The 12,575-nt window shown below is 47.3% G+C and overlaps 1 protein-coding gene across 1 annotated transcript in view; it reads right to left on the minus strand.

The window, feature by feature from the left end:
• LOC130016478 (GPN-loop GTPase 3-like) overlaps positions 1–12,575 on the minus strand; it is a 41,449-nt gene that overhangs the window by 8,611 nt on the left and 20,263 nt on the right. The window contains 6 exon segments of the mRNA XM_056107188.1: positions 318–414; positions 536–651; positions 2,031–2,155; positions 4,651–4,818; positions 5,283–5,391; positions 8,578–8,615. Coding sequence (XP_055963163.1) covers positions 318–414; positions 536–651; positions 2,031–2,155; positions 4,651–4,818; positions 5,283–5,391; positions 8,578–8,615 — 653 coding nt within the window.

Below are 12,575 nucleotides of genomic sequence, written 5' to 3' on the forward strand. Positions count from 1 at the left end.
TTGAACACCCAGCACCACATATGGTCCACCAGGCACAGGGGAGAAACAGCCTTAAAAACAACCCACAACAACCCCAAACACTTGAAAAATTCATCAGCCAAGGGATTAGCACAGGGCTTGATTCTTGGATCCATATGGCATCCTGAGCATTGCTGGGTACAGCCAGGAAGCAACCAATACTACTGGTATGGCCCTGTGGGCCGTAGCACTGACCACTACTAGCCCGATTGGCCAATAATCAGAGCGGTCCCTAGGCCCCCCAGCACAGGAGGCACACGACCCCCACCACCAAAAATTAGAAAAATACAAAGTCTTACCAGCCCACATATGGCGTTAGTCAATTTTTTAAATTTTTTGCTTCTGAAGTTACTTGTAGAATCATCTAATAAGGAATACATGTCTGGATCTAGAAACCTTTAAACATGAGAGATTGGTGAATGAAAGAATCCTAAACACTAACTTTGTAGACTGACAATCGAAGTGAAATGAAAAAGGTTCAGCACTGCAAAGGAGACCTTAATTATAGTGAACTTACTTCTCAATTTCCTTTTTAGCTCTTTTACTCAGCAGGTCCATTTTCATCATGATGTTAACTTGCGGGATTTCTAGAGATACCATAGCACTCAAGGCTGCCAAGATGCCAGAAACAAACTGAAAGAGGAAGCAGGAAAGGGACGATGAATCAGTTGTCACCAACAGTGTCCACATAAAAGGTTTCTGATCCCCACTGGAACAAAACCCACCTAAATAGGAGAAACGCTAAGATTGGGGCCCGAGCAAGAGTCCAGGCTTTAAGGCGCTTGCCTTGCGCCTGGTCAGCCCAGGTTCTAGCCCAACGCTCCACAGGGTTCCCAGAGCACTACCTAAGTTATTCCTCAGCCCAGCTCCAGTAGTGAGCCCTGAGCACTGCCAGGCATGGCCGAACAGAAGACTGCTGGGCCAATAGCTGACCTTAGGATTCTAAAGGTGAGATGGGAAGGAGAACCGCGATCTACAGTGACCATACTTCTCCACTCAACAATATTTTAGAGTGTTCAGGAGGTAGCTGGGGTTGAGTTCAGCACTGAGGAAACATGTAGTGACAGGGATTAAAAGCAGGTGGGCCACATCAAGGAGAGCACCTTAAGCCCTTTACTATTTTTTTTTTGGGGGGGGGGTGGTAATACCTGGCAATGCACAGGGGTTACTCCTGGCTCTGCACTCAGGAATTACTCCTAGTGGTGCTCAGGGATGCTAGGAATCGAACCCGGATTGGCTGTGTGCAAGGCCCTACCCGCTGTACTATCACTCCAGCCCCCATTTTTAAAATTTACTTTTTTATTTATTTTTGGGAAGCGCTGTACTATTTCTGACCCTTTAACGTTATCTTCTCTCATGCTCCCTCTCCACCACCCCTGATGGGCGTTTCCTTTTGGGTTTCTGGGTCACACAATCCCCTGATATAACTAGTGGGTCACTTCTGCTTCTGTACTCAGGAATTACTCCTGAGCAGCTTTGGGAACCATATGGGTGCTGGAGACGGAACCAAACGCCCTCCCTTTCAGTTTTGGGGAATACCCAGTAGTACTCTGAGCTTTGTGATCAAGGATCACTCCTGGAGCGGCTAAGGGGGCCCGGTGGCAGTACGGCAGGGATGACACCCAGGCTGGCCACATGCAAGGCAAGAGCTCTACCCACTGTACTATCTCTCCAGCCTCCAGCTTTCTTTTTTTCCCTAGTTTTGGAGCCACACACAGTGGTGCTTGGGACTTACTTCTGACACCGCCCTGGGACGACTCCTGAAGGCGACAGCTGAGAGTTGGGGACCACTAGAACTGCACAAGGGGCAAACTCAGGGCCTCGAACATGCCAGCTCTGTGCTCTGCCACTGGAGCCATCTTCTTGGCATATTAATTTAACAAAAAATGAGTTCTAAGTCACTCCTGGGTATTGTTCAGGAACTGGTAACAATTAAACGATTATTACTAAAGGTTTTTGTACTCTGCTTGTGCCGGAGACTGAAAAATCAAGGACAGGTATAGTTAAAAAACCTTGAACGACTCCGCCATGAATTGAGAATCAACAAGAAACACTCCACAGACTCGGAACACCCACAGTTCCAGCTGCTGAACCAGCTGTTTCATCACGGGCAGGTGTGTGTGCAACTCAATCTGACCTACAAGAACACAAGCTTATTATAAACATGAGATACATTCAACCCTCAATTATGGGGAAAAAAAACTTTTCCTAGAAACTGTTTTAGGGGGCTTGAGAGATCGCATAGAGGGTGGGAACTTGCCTTGCACACAGCCAACCTGGGTTCGATCCCATAGGGTCCCTTGAGCATAGCCAGGAGTAATTCCTGAGCACAGGAGCTAGGAGTAACCCCTGAGCATCATCAGATACGGCACCCGCGGTCCCCCCCCAATATTTTTTAAAGGAAGTCAATCCCTACAAGTAATATATCCAATTTTTCTTGTTTTAAGCCGCACGTGGGGATGCTTGAGGGTCTCTCTGAAACTTCTGGGAGGGCTCGAAGCTACTCAGAGTCCTACATGCAAAGCCTACTACATGCAAGGCCCACTACATGTAAAGTATGTCCCCAGCACACTATATCTCTAGGCCCTATACTATATTCAATTTTGTTTTTTTTTGGGGGGGGGGGGACAACCTGATTGTGCTCAGGGCTTATTCCTGATTCTGTGCTCAGGGATGACTGTTGACAGACTCCAGTAACCATATAGGGTAGCAGGGATCACCTTAGCTGTGTTCTAGGCAAGTGCCCTACCCACTGTAGTATGTCTCTGGGTCCCCCAATATTTTTTTTTCATTTTGGGTCACACCTGGCGATGCGCAGGGGTTACTTCTGGCACTGAATTCAGGAATTACTCCTGGCAGTGCTCGGGGGACCATATGGGATGCTGGGGTTCCGGGTCAGCTGCATGCAAGGCAAACGCCAAACCCATTGTACTATCACACCAGCTCCCCTTGCCCCCCACGCAATTTTTTAAGCAACTCTGGGTGCACATGTATAAAAGGGGCATACAAAGAAAATATACTGTCATCATCATCATCACTGTTCTCCTGTTCATCGATTTGTTCGAGCAGGCCCAGTAACATCTCCATTGTGACAATTGTTCCTGTATTTGGCATATCGAATATGTCACGAGGAGCTTGCCAGGCTCTGTTGTGCAGGTGATTCTCTTCGGTAGCTTGCTGGGCTCTCTAGGAGGGGCAGAGGAATCGAACCCGAGTCGGCCATGGTGGCTGGTTGCACTACAATGATTAAAAATGAGTTTAAAACGGGCTGGAGTGATAGCTCAGCGGTAGGGCATTTTCCATGCACGCAGCCGGCCCGGCCAAACCGGGTTCAACTCCTCTGCCCCTCTCGGAGAGCCCGGCAAGCTACCGAGAAGATCTTGACCACATGGCAAAGCCTGTCAAGCTACCTGTGACGTATTCGATATGACAAACACAGTAACAACAAGTCTCACGATGGAGAAGTTACTGGGCCTGCTCATGCAAATCAATGAACAGCGGGAGGACAGCCACAGGGATTTCATTTATTTATTTATTTACTATTATTATTATTATTTTTTTTTTTTTTTTTTGCTTTTTGGGTCACACCCGGAGATGCTCAGGTGTTACTCCTGCATCTGCACTCAGGAACCACTCCTGGCGATGCTCAGGGGACAATATGCGATGCCGGGATTCGAACGTGGGTCGGGCACGTGCAAGGCAAACGTCCTACCCCGCTGTTCTATTGCATCACTCCAGCCCCGACAATGACAGATTTTAAAACAAATTTTTATTCTCTTATTTTGAGGGGAGGAGGTTTGGGCCACACCCACTGGTATTCGGGGAGGAATCTTGACTCTGTACTAAAAGACAATTCCTGGCAGTGCTTGGGGAATCCAATATGGTACCAGGGATCCAAACCTGGAATAGCAAAAAGTAAGCCAAGGGCTTTAGCTGCTGTACTATGGCCCTAAAAAAAAAAAAAAAACCTTGGTTTTGGCCCATACCCACTAGTACTCATGGAACCATATATGGTGCCAAGGACTGAACCTCTGTCTGCCGCAGCATCCTACCCATCCTTCTGTCTCTCTAGCTCTAAAGCAAACCTTTCAAGAGCTGCATGACCAGAGCTGAAGTGATAGCACAGCAGGTAGGGCATCTGCCTTGCATGCAGCCGACCCGGGTTCGATTCCCAGCATCCCATATGGTCCCCTGAGCACTACCAGGAGTGACTCCTTAGTGCAAAGCAAGGAGTAACTCCCAAGCATCGTCAGGTGAGACCCATAAATCAAAATAACAATAATAATAATAATAATAATAAAGCTGCATGACCTGGCGCCCAAGAAACAACAGGCTGAGCATATGCTCTGCATGCAGAAAGCCTGGGCTCAGTTCCCAGCATGCTTTGGTCCCTCAAGCAGGGCTGGGAGCAACCTCCTGATAATGGAGTTAGGAACAGCCTCAGCCCCCAGCACCTCTAGATGTGGCCCCCAAACAGAAGAAAACAAAAAGACATTCCACAGCCCCTCATGGTATGACAGTCCACTGTCCAAGAATCTGGGATAAAAGTAAATGAGATGCTAATTTCACTTTCTCCCACCAAGGACAGAACTGCACAACCCAGGGAAGGTGACAATCTAATTACTGAGCTACCTGGAGAGTCAAAAAGGATGTAGTCATCCTCGACATGGCCAAGGCAGTTCTCCAGCCACTCAAAGTTATTGGCAAAGTTCTCCATGCAAAAAACCAGTCCTCCATTGGGACCGAAGCGCAGGGAGCCTCCCTCCATCACATCATCCACATCGATCAGTTCCCGGATGTCTGCATAGAATAAACAGGAAATAAGTGCCCATTCCAAAATATTTACATTCACTAGTAATTATTACAACTGAGACTGTATCCAAAAAAATTGAACAGGGGCTAGAAAGAAAAAACAAGAAACAAAAACAAAAAGACACCAAACAGGGGCCTGAGGAATAGAACAGCGGGTACTGCCCTTGTCTTGCCTGTGGACAACCCAGGTTCAATCCTTGGCACCTTATATAGTTCCTCAGCCTGACCAGGAGTGATTCCTGAGCACAGGTCCAGAAGTACTGAACATAGCTGAGTGTGGCCCAAACCCACCCCACCCATCAATAAAAGAAAAAAAATAAAACAAATAAATTGCAGTAGTCAAGGGATCAGTCTGAACGAAGTTTTCAGCTTCTGTGCCTCCCCAGAAGCAGGGGGCAGCACTCACTGCCTCAGGGCCCCCAAGGAGAGGGAAGGCTGCGCCCTGGACTCACCAGCCATCACATCATAGTTGAAATGCTCTGCCGCGGGGTCTAAGTTCACCACCTGGACAGAACGGCCGAGGGCTTCACAGAGCTGGACCATGGTGGCACAGTAGGTGCTCTGTGGACCGGGAGGCAGGAGGGGACAGAGCTTCAGGCAGACCCAACACCACCAGAAGAACCCCCACAGCCCCTGGTCAGTGTCTGCTGAGGCCCAAACTAAGCCTTAATCCCCGGGACTGGGCATCAGGGAACACCATGCAGTGCAGATCCAGCCCTACCTTGGCCACACTGACCTCGGGCCAGTGGCCTCTTCCCGGCCAGTGTCCTTATCCCTGGGAGATGGTCTCCTCGCGCTATCAGGTGCGCTAAGTATGACTGAAAGGGAAGATTTCTCCCCCGCCCTTGATTTTGGGGACACAGCCAGCGGTATTTAGAGAGGTCTACATCGTTTGGAGATCAAAGCCAGATTGGGTGTGTGCAAGGCCCTGCATGCTCAACCTTTCTGGATTCAATTTCTCTTTGCAAATGAGAATAGGGTCTGGAGCGTAGCACAGCGGCCAGGGAGTTTGCCTTGCACTCAGCTGACCCGGGTTCGATTCCCAGCATCCCCAGCATCCTATATGGTCCCCAAGCACCGCCAGGAGTGATTCCTTAGTGCAAAGCCAGGAGTATCCCCTGTGTAGTGCCAGGTATGATCCAAAAACAAAGGCTGTGGAACTAAAGGGGCCCTGGTGTGGGGACACGGAGAGTCCAGAGAGCAGGACACTCCCCTCGCACAAGGCTGTCTCTCTTTCAATCCCTGGACCATCCTGGAAGCCTGCCAGGAGTGATCCCTGAGCACAGAGCCAGGAGTCAGCCCTGAGCACCACTGGATGTGATCCCAAAAGCAAAATAATGCGGGAGCTCATACTCCAAAAGTACTGTACCCCGTTTGACAGGATTCAAAGTAGCAGGCAACCAATCTTAGAGGGAAATATATATATTTATATATACACACACACACATATATATATACTTTATATATGTATATATATAAACACAAGTTTCAACCTTTTACAACATGTTAGTGATCTCTTAGAGAAGGGCTAAATGGCCCCTGGGTAGAATACACACTCTTTCCTCTAAGGATACTTTTTTTATAGGATTTTCAGAGATTTTTTTTGTTTGTTTGTTTTCGGGTAACACCTGCCGATGCACAGGAATTTCCCCTGGCTCTGCACTTAGGAATTATCCCTGGCTAATGGTGCTCAGGGGACCATATGGGATGCTTGGAATCGAACCCAGTTTCGCCGCGTGCAAGGCAAACGTCCTACCCACTGTGCTATCACTCCAGCGCCCTGGCAGTTTTTCATATCAAGCAATACAAGAGAATAGATTCTTTGAGTTCTGCTTTGGGACAGGGTTTAAGGTTCGGGATGGAACTATCCGAAATATGGTGGTGAGAAGGTGTAATGGTGGTGGGATTGGAGTCTGAGTATTGAATGTAATCAAATATTGTAAAAAACTTTATAAAATTAAAAAATTGGGGGGTTGGAGCGATATGACAGTGGGCAGGGCATTTGCCTTGCAAGTGGCCGGCAAGGTTCGATTTACAGCATCCCCAATGGTCCTCTGAACACCACCAGGAGTAATTCCTGAGTGCTGAGCCAGGAGGAACCCCTGGGCATCACCGGGTGTGACCCAAAAAGCAAAAAGAAATAATAATAATACTAATAATAATTTTAAAAAATGAGGGTGTTAACGAATAAGTTATTGCGCCATAAACCCTCTCTCCTCTTCCCCCAGAGCCCTGGCTGCCCAGCCCCCACCAACTCCCATTTTCTTTTTTTTTCTTAAATTTAATTTCATTTTTAAAATATTTAATTTTTTAAATTTTTCCATTTAAATTTTTTTTTAATTTTTTACTTACTTTTTTTTTTATTAGTGAAACACCATGAGATACAGTTGCAGATTTACAATTTTTTGTGCTTGGGTTTCGATTATACAATGATCAGATACCCATCCCTCCACCAGTGCCCATTTTCCACCACCATGGATAATATCCCCCCCACCCCCATCCCCCCATCCCCCCCTGTCTCTGTGGCAGGGCAATCCCCTGTGTTCTCTCACTCCTTTTGGGTGTTGTGGTCTGCAAAAGAGGCATTGAGTGGCAAACATGTTCAGTCCATAGTCTACTTTCGACATGCATCTCCCCTCCTGGGAGGATCCTCCAAACACCCTTTATTTGGTGCTGCCTTCTCTATCTGAACTGCCCTTTCCTCTAGAATACCCGGCTGGCCTCTAAGTTAAGGAGTAATCCTCCTGGTGCTGATCTCAGCTATTCTTGGGTATTAATCTCATACTTTGTTACTTTATATCCCCCAGATGAATGCAATCTTTCTATGTCTATCCCTCTCTTTCTGACTCATTTCGCTTAGCATGATACTTTCCATATTGTACCACTTGTATGTAAATTTCATGATTTCATCTTTTCTAAGAGCTACATAGTACTCCATTGTGTAGATGTACCAAAGTTTCTTTAACCAGTCATCTGTTCTTGGGCATTCAGCTTTCTTCCAGTTTCTGGCTATTGTAAAGAGTGCTGCAATGAACAAACAAGTGCGGATGTCACTTCGACTATACATTTTTGCCTCTCTGGGATATATTCCCAGGAGTGGTATTGCTGGGTCAAAGTGATCAAAGTAGAGAGAGAGAGTAATGTGATCAAAGTAGAGAGAGAGTAATGTGTAAATCATCTGCCCCACAGGTATAGGGAGGGTGTGGGAATGGGGTATATTGGGGATTTTGGTAGTGGAGAGTGGGCACTAGTGAAGGTACGGGTGTTTCATTGCATGACTGAGACTTAGACCCGAAAGCTTTGTAACTGCTCTCATGGTGATTCAATAAAGACAATGATAAAAAATGAAAAAAAAGAGAGTAAGGTGGAGTTCATGCCCAATTCAATCACCTAATCAGTGGCCGAATAAATAGCAGTACACCTACATTTAAAAAAAAAGGAAAATAACATTTTAGCAGCACATTCTTTCAAGTGGCTTCTCCCTGCTCTCCCCAGGGTCTTGAGTTCACCACATGGACAGGACTTGTGGGAAGAGGGAGAGCAGCAGCAGCCCAGAGGGGGCTGCACACAGAGCAAGCCCTGCTGCAGGACCACAGCTGACCTGTCCTCGCTGTGATGCACTCGATGACATCACCGACCTCTCTTTGTGATGCAATCAGACATTCTGCAGCCTCCCCAACTGCCCCCATACTCATTACTTGGTTCACTGCGGAAACGCATAGACAGCAAACATGTTTTGCTGCTTACCAAGAAATCGTGGTTGTAAAACCCCCAAGTGTAGGACACTGAAAAGAATCAGAAACTGGGTGAGGACTCATTGGAGAACTCCCCGGATTTCTTCACGAGGACAGCCGCTAGTTCAGGTCAGCAGGAACTGGCCCGGGCACCCCGAGCACTGCTGACCGTGATCAGTCTTCATCACCTCCCTGAGAGTGATGGCGCAGAAGCTGTGTGTGGAAGAGTGTGCACACCCGTGTGTGAACGTGTATCGGAGAGGGTAAATTTGAGTGTGTACTGGAGATCGTGTGTGTATGTGTATTTGTGTATGTACGTGTGTCTGTGTGTGTGTTGTGAGATCATCTTGAGGGCAGCCTCTCCTACCAGGTTAGTCATCAAATCTAGCCCCCAAGGCCAGGTCACTGCTCACTGAGTTGGCACTAGGAGGTGCTCTTGGGCCAAGACTTTTCTAAACTTGATTGTTTCAATCCCATTCCTATGGGAGGCCTGTGTAGATGCAGGTCCACCAGCAGGGAGGAACTCAGAAGGGAGGGGGCAGCAGCGCTTCTGGAGCTGAGCCTTTGTGGTTCTCCCTCCGCAGAGCAGCCCACAGGAGAGAGAGACGCTCCCTCCGCAGAGCAGCCCACAGGAGAGAAAGAAGATCTTCTACATATCCTCTGGGTCCAGTTCCTCTGAAGAAAGTCTGGAATCAGCCAGCAACAAGCAGAGCCAGACACCATCTAAGCAGAAAGTTGAGATTGGCCAAGGATTGTCAACTCCCCAAAGAGCACCGCGTTCAGTGCCTTGGCCTTACACATATGGCAGAGAACGAGACTCAGAGCACCAGAAGAAAACGGGTAAGAACCAAGGGGTGTGTATATATGCACAAGTAAATGGGGAATGCGAAAAGGCCCACCTAGAGGTGTCCTGGGCGCTGGTGTGGGAAAGGAGAGTCACAGGCCGGAGAGCCCATTCTGGGGAGGCCTCCACAGGAAACCCCCGTGAGGTGGGCCCATGGTCTCCCTTTCCTGCTGGGCTCCCTGTTGGGGTCAGCTTTGGAGAATCCATGGAAGGAGCCATCTGGGTGACCTTATCTCTTATTGATTCCTTAGCTCCTGCTGTGAAAGCATACTTGGCTCCGTGTCGACGGACAGCGCCGTCTCTGATCTCTCCAGTACCAGCTGCACGGCCACCCGCTGTGGCAACATTGGACCAGTTCCCAGAAGACCTAGCATGGTTACAACTGGAAGAAGCCCAGGGTCTCACATCAGTGTCTCTCTCTGGAGACCCTCCCACCAATGAGTATCTTGCCTCGGTATATTTTATGATTTGTATTCTTTGTTTTTACTTTCTCTGTTATATTTTCATTTAAATAAATTGTGATTGCTACTCTTCACAAGCATCCAGTTGCATTTTTTTCTTTTTCTTTTTTCGGTTTTTGGGTCACACCCGGAGAGCACAGGTGTTACTCCTGGCTCTTCACTCAGGAATTACTCCTGGCGGCGCTTGGTGGCCCATATGGGATGTTGGGATTCGAAACCAGGTCTGTCGCGTGCAAGGGAAATGCCCTACCTACTGTGCTATCACTCCAGCCCCGCATCCAGTTGCATCATAACATACTCTTCATTTGTTCTGGCATTCTTGAAAATATTCATCCAACATAGAAGACAACTCATCTTCATAAAACACAAATTAGAAAATTCATTGATTTCTCCGCAGACCCAGTATGTATTGACCTACTGTTCAGGCAATGCTCTATAATACCCAGTAGTAGTGCTAATAGATATTCACTAACAAAATTGGGGCGAACGAGACAGCACAGGGGGTGGGGCACTTACCTTTCCTGAACCGGGGGCCCAAAGCACCATCAGGTTCTGGAGCACAAAAGCCACGTAATCTCCAACCAGGGTTTTGGTTCACTGTATCACTGTCCTCCCATTGTTCTTCAATTTGCTCGAGCGGGTCCAGTAACGTCTCCATTGTAGACTTTGTTGTTACTTTGTTTGGCATATCAAATACGTCATGGGTAACTTGCCAGGCTCTGCAGTGCGGGCGAAATACTCTCGGTAGCTTGCCGGGCTCTCTGAGAGGGGTGGAGGAATCGAACTCGGGTTGGCCATGTTGGCTGTGTGCAAGGCAAACGCCCTACCGCTGTGCTATATATATATCAACACACAAGGCTCAACCTTTTACAACATGTTAGTGATCTCTTATAGAAGGACTTAACGGCCCCTGGGTAGAATACACACTCCTTCCTCTAAGGATACTTTTTTTATAGGATTTTCAGCGATATTTTTCGGAGGGGTCATACCTGTCTATACACAGGAATTTCTCCTGGCTCTGCACTCAGGAATTATCCCTGGCTAATGGTGCTCAGGGGACCATATGGGATGCTTGGAATCGAACCCAGTTTCACCGCATGCAAGGCAAACGTCCCACCCACTGTGCTATCACTCCAGCGCCCTGGCAGTTTTCCATATCAAACAATACAAGAGAATAGATTATTTCAGTTCTGCTTTGGGACAGGGATTGGGGTTCGGGATAGAGCTACCCGAAATATGGTGGTGAGAAGGTGTAATGGTGGTGGGATTGGAGTCTGAATATTGAATATAATCAAATATTGTAAAACACTTTATAAAATAAAAAAATTGGGGAGTTGGAGCGATATGACAGTAGGCAGGGCATTTACCTTGCAAGTGGCCGGCGAGGTTTGATTCCCAGCATCCCCTATGGTCCTCTGAGCACCACCAGGAGGAATTCATGAGTGCAGAGCCAGGAGGAACCCCTGCACATCACCGGGTGTGGCCCAAAAGGAAAAATAATAATAATAATAATAATAGTTTTTAAAAATGAGGGTGGTAGGGAATAAGTTATTGCACAATTAACAGTCTCTGCTCTTCCTCCAGAAACCCAGCCGCACGGCTCCCCACCAAATCCCATTTTCTTTTCTTAAATTTAATTTTATTTTTAAAATTTTTAAGTTTTGGAATTTTTCCATTTTTAATTTGTTTCTTTAAATTTTTTACTTTTTAATGAATCACTGATAATCACTTGATTATCACACCAAGCTCCCGGGAGAGAACAAGGCGGAGACTCCTACCTCGTGCCTGACTGTCCTCACCAGGGCCAACAGCAGAAGACGTCTGGCGTAAGGCCAAAGTCATGCTGAGACCAGTCTCCACACGCTTCGATGGGCTTCACGCATAAAGGAACTGGCAGAGGAACCCAGGTGTGGGGTACCCGGGGCTGAGATCTCCAAGCCTACACGGTTTGGAACTGGACCTTCCAGTAGCTAGACAGTTACACCCACCAACTGCTGTGTAACCTGAACAACTGCCAGGATACATAGATTATCACACCAAGCTCCCAGGACTTTTTATTTATGTTTATTTATTTATATTTTGGTTACTCATTTTTTTCTGGTTTTGGTTTTGAGTTCTTGAGCCACACCCAGAGATCAGCCAGAACGGGCCAGGTTCTTGCTGCCCCCAAGACTTTAACTTAAGGAGCTGCTTAGATCAAACAGGAGGGCAGAGGTGTTCAGGGCAATCCTGGCTCTGTGCTCAGGGACCAGACATGAAATGGGGAACTGACCCAGCGTCAGCCGAGGGGAGGCAGAGAATGGTCTTTCCCTCTGCGCCGGTCTCTGGCCCTGGCAAATCTAAATCATCAGAAATTACCTTGGGTTCCTTGAATTCCACGTCTTCTCCGTACTGAATGGTAAAATCAATATGCTGTAATACAATGTTCATGCTTTCTTCTTCGGACTGATCGTAAGGCAAAAGTCGGACCATGCTCTAGTAATCATTGTACAAATTAGAGATTTCAGAAAGGTCATTCAACTGATGCTTGAGTGTGAACATTGGTAGTCTAATTAATACCATCTATGCCTGTGCAGGGAGGAGCAGACAGAACAATAGCAAATCAGCATTAATTTTTTTATGACCACTAACCTATTGGAACACTAGTAACATTACAACATTACTTAACTAAAGACTTTTTGGAGCGATAGCACAGCGGTAGGGCGT

The sequence above is a fragment of the Sorex fumeus genome, unplaced genomic scaffold (genome assembly GCF_029834395.1).
Source record: "Sorex fumeus unplaced genomic scaffold, SorFum_2.1 ptg000155l, whole genome shotgun sequence".
NCBI lineage: Eukaryota > Metazoa > Chordata > Mammalia > Eulipotyphla > Soricidae > Sorex > Sorex fumeus.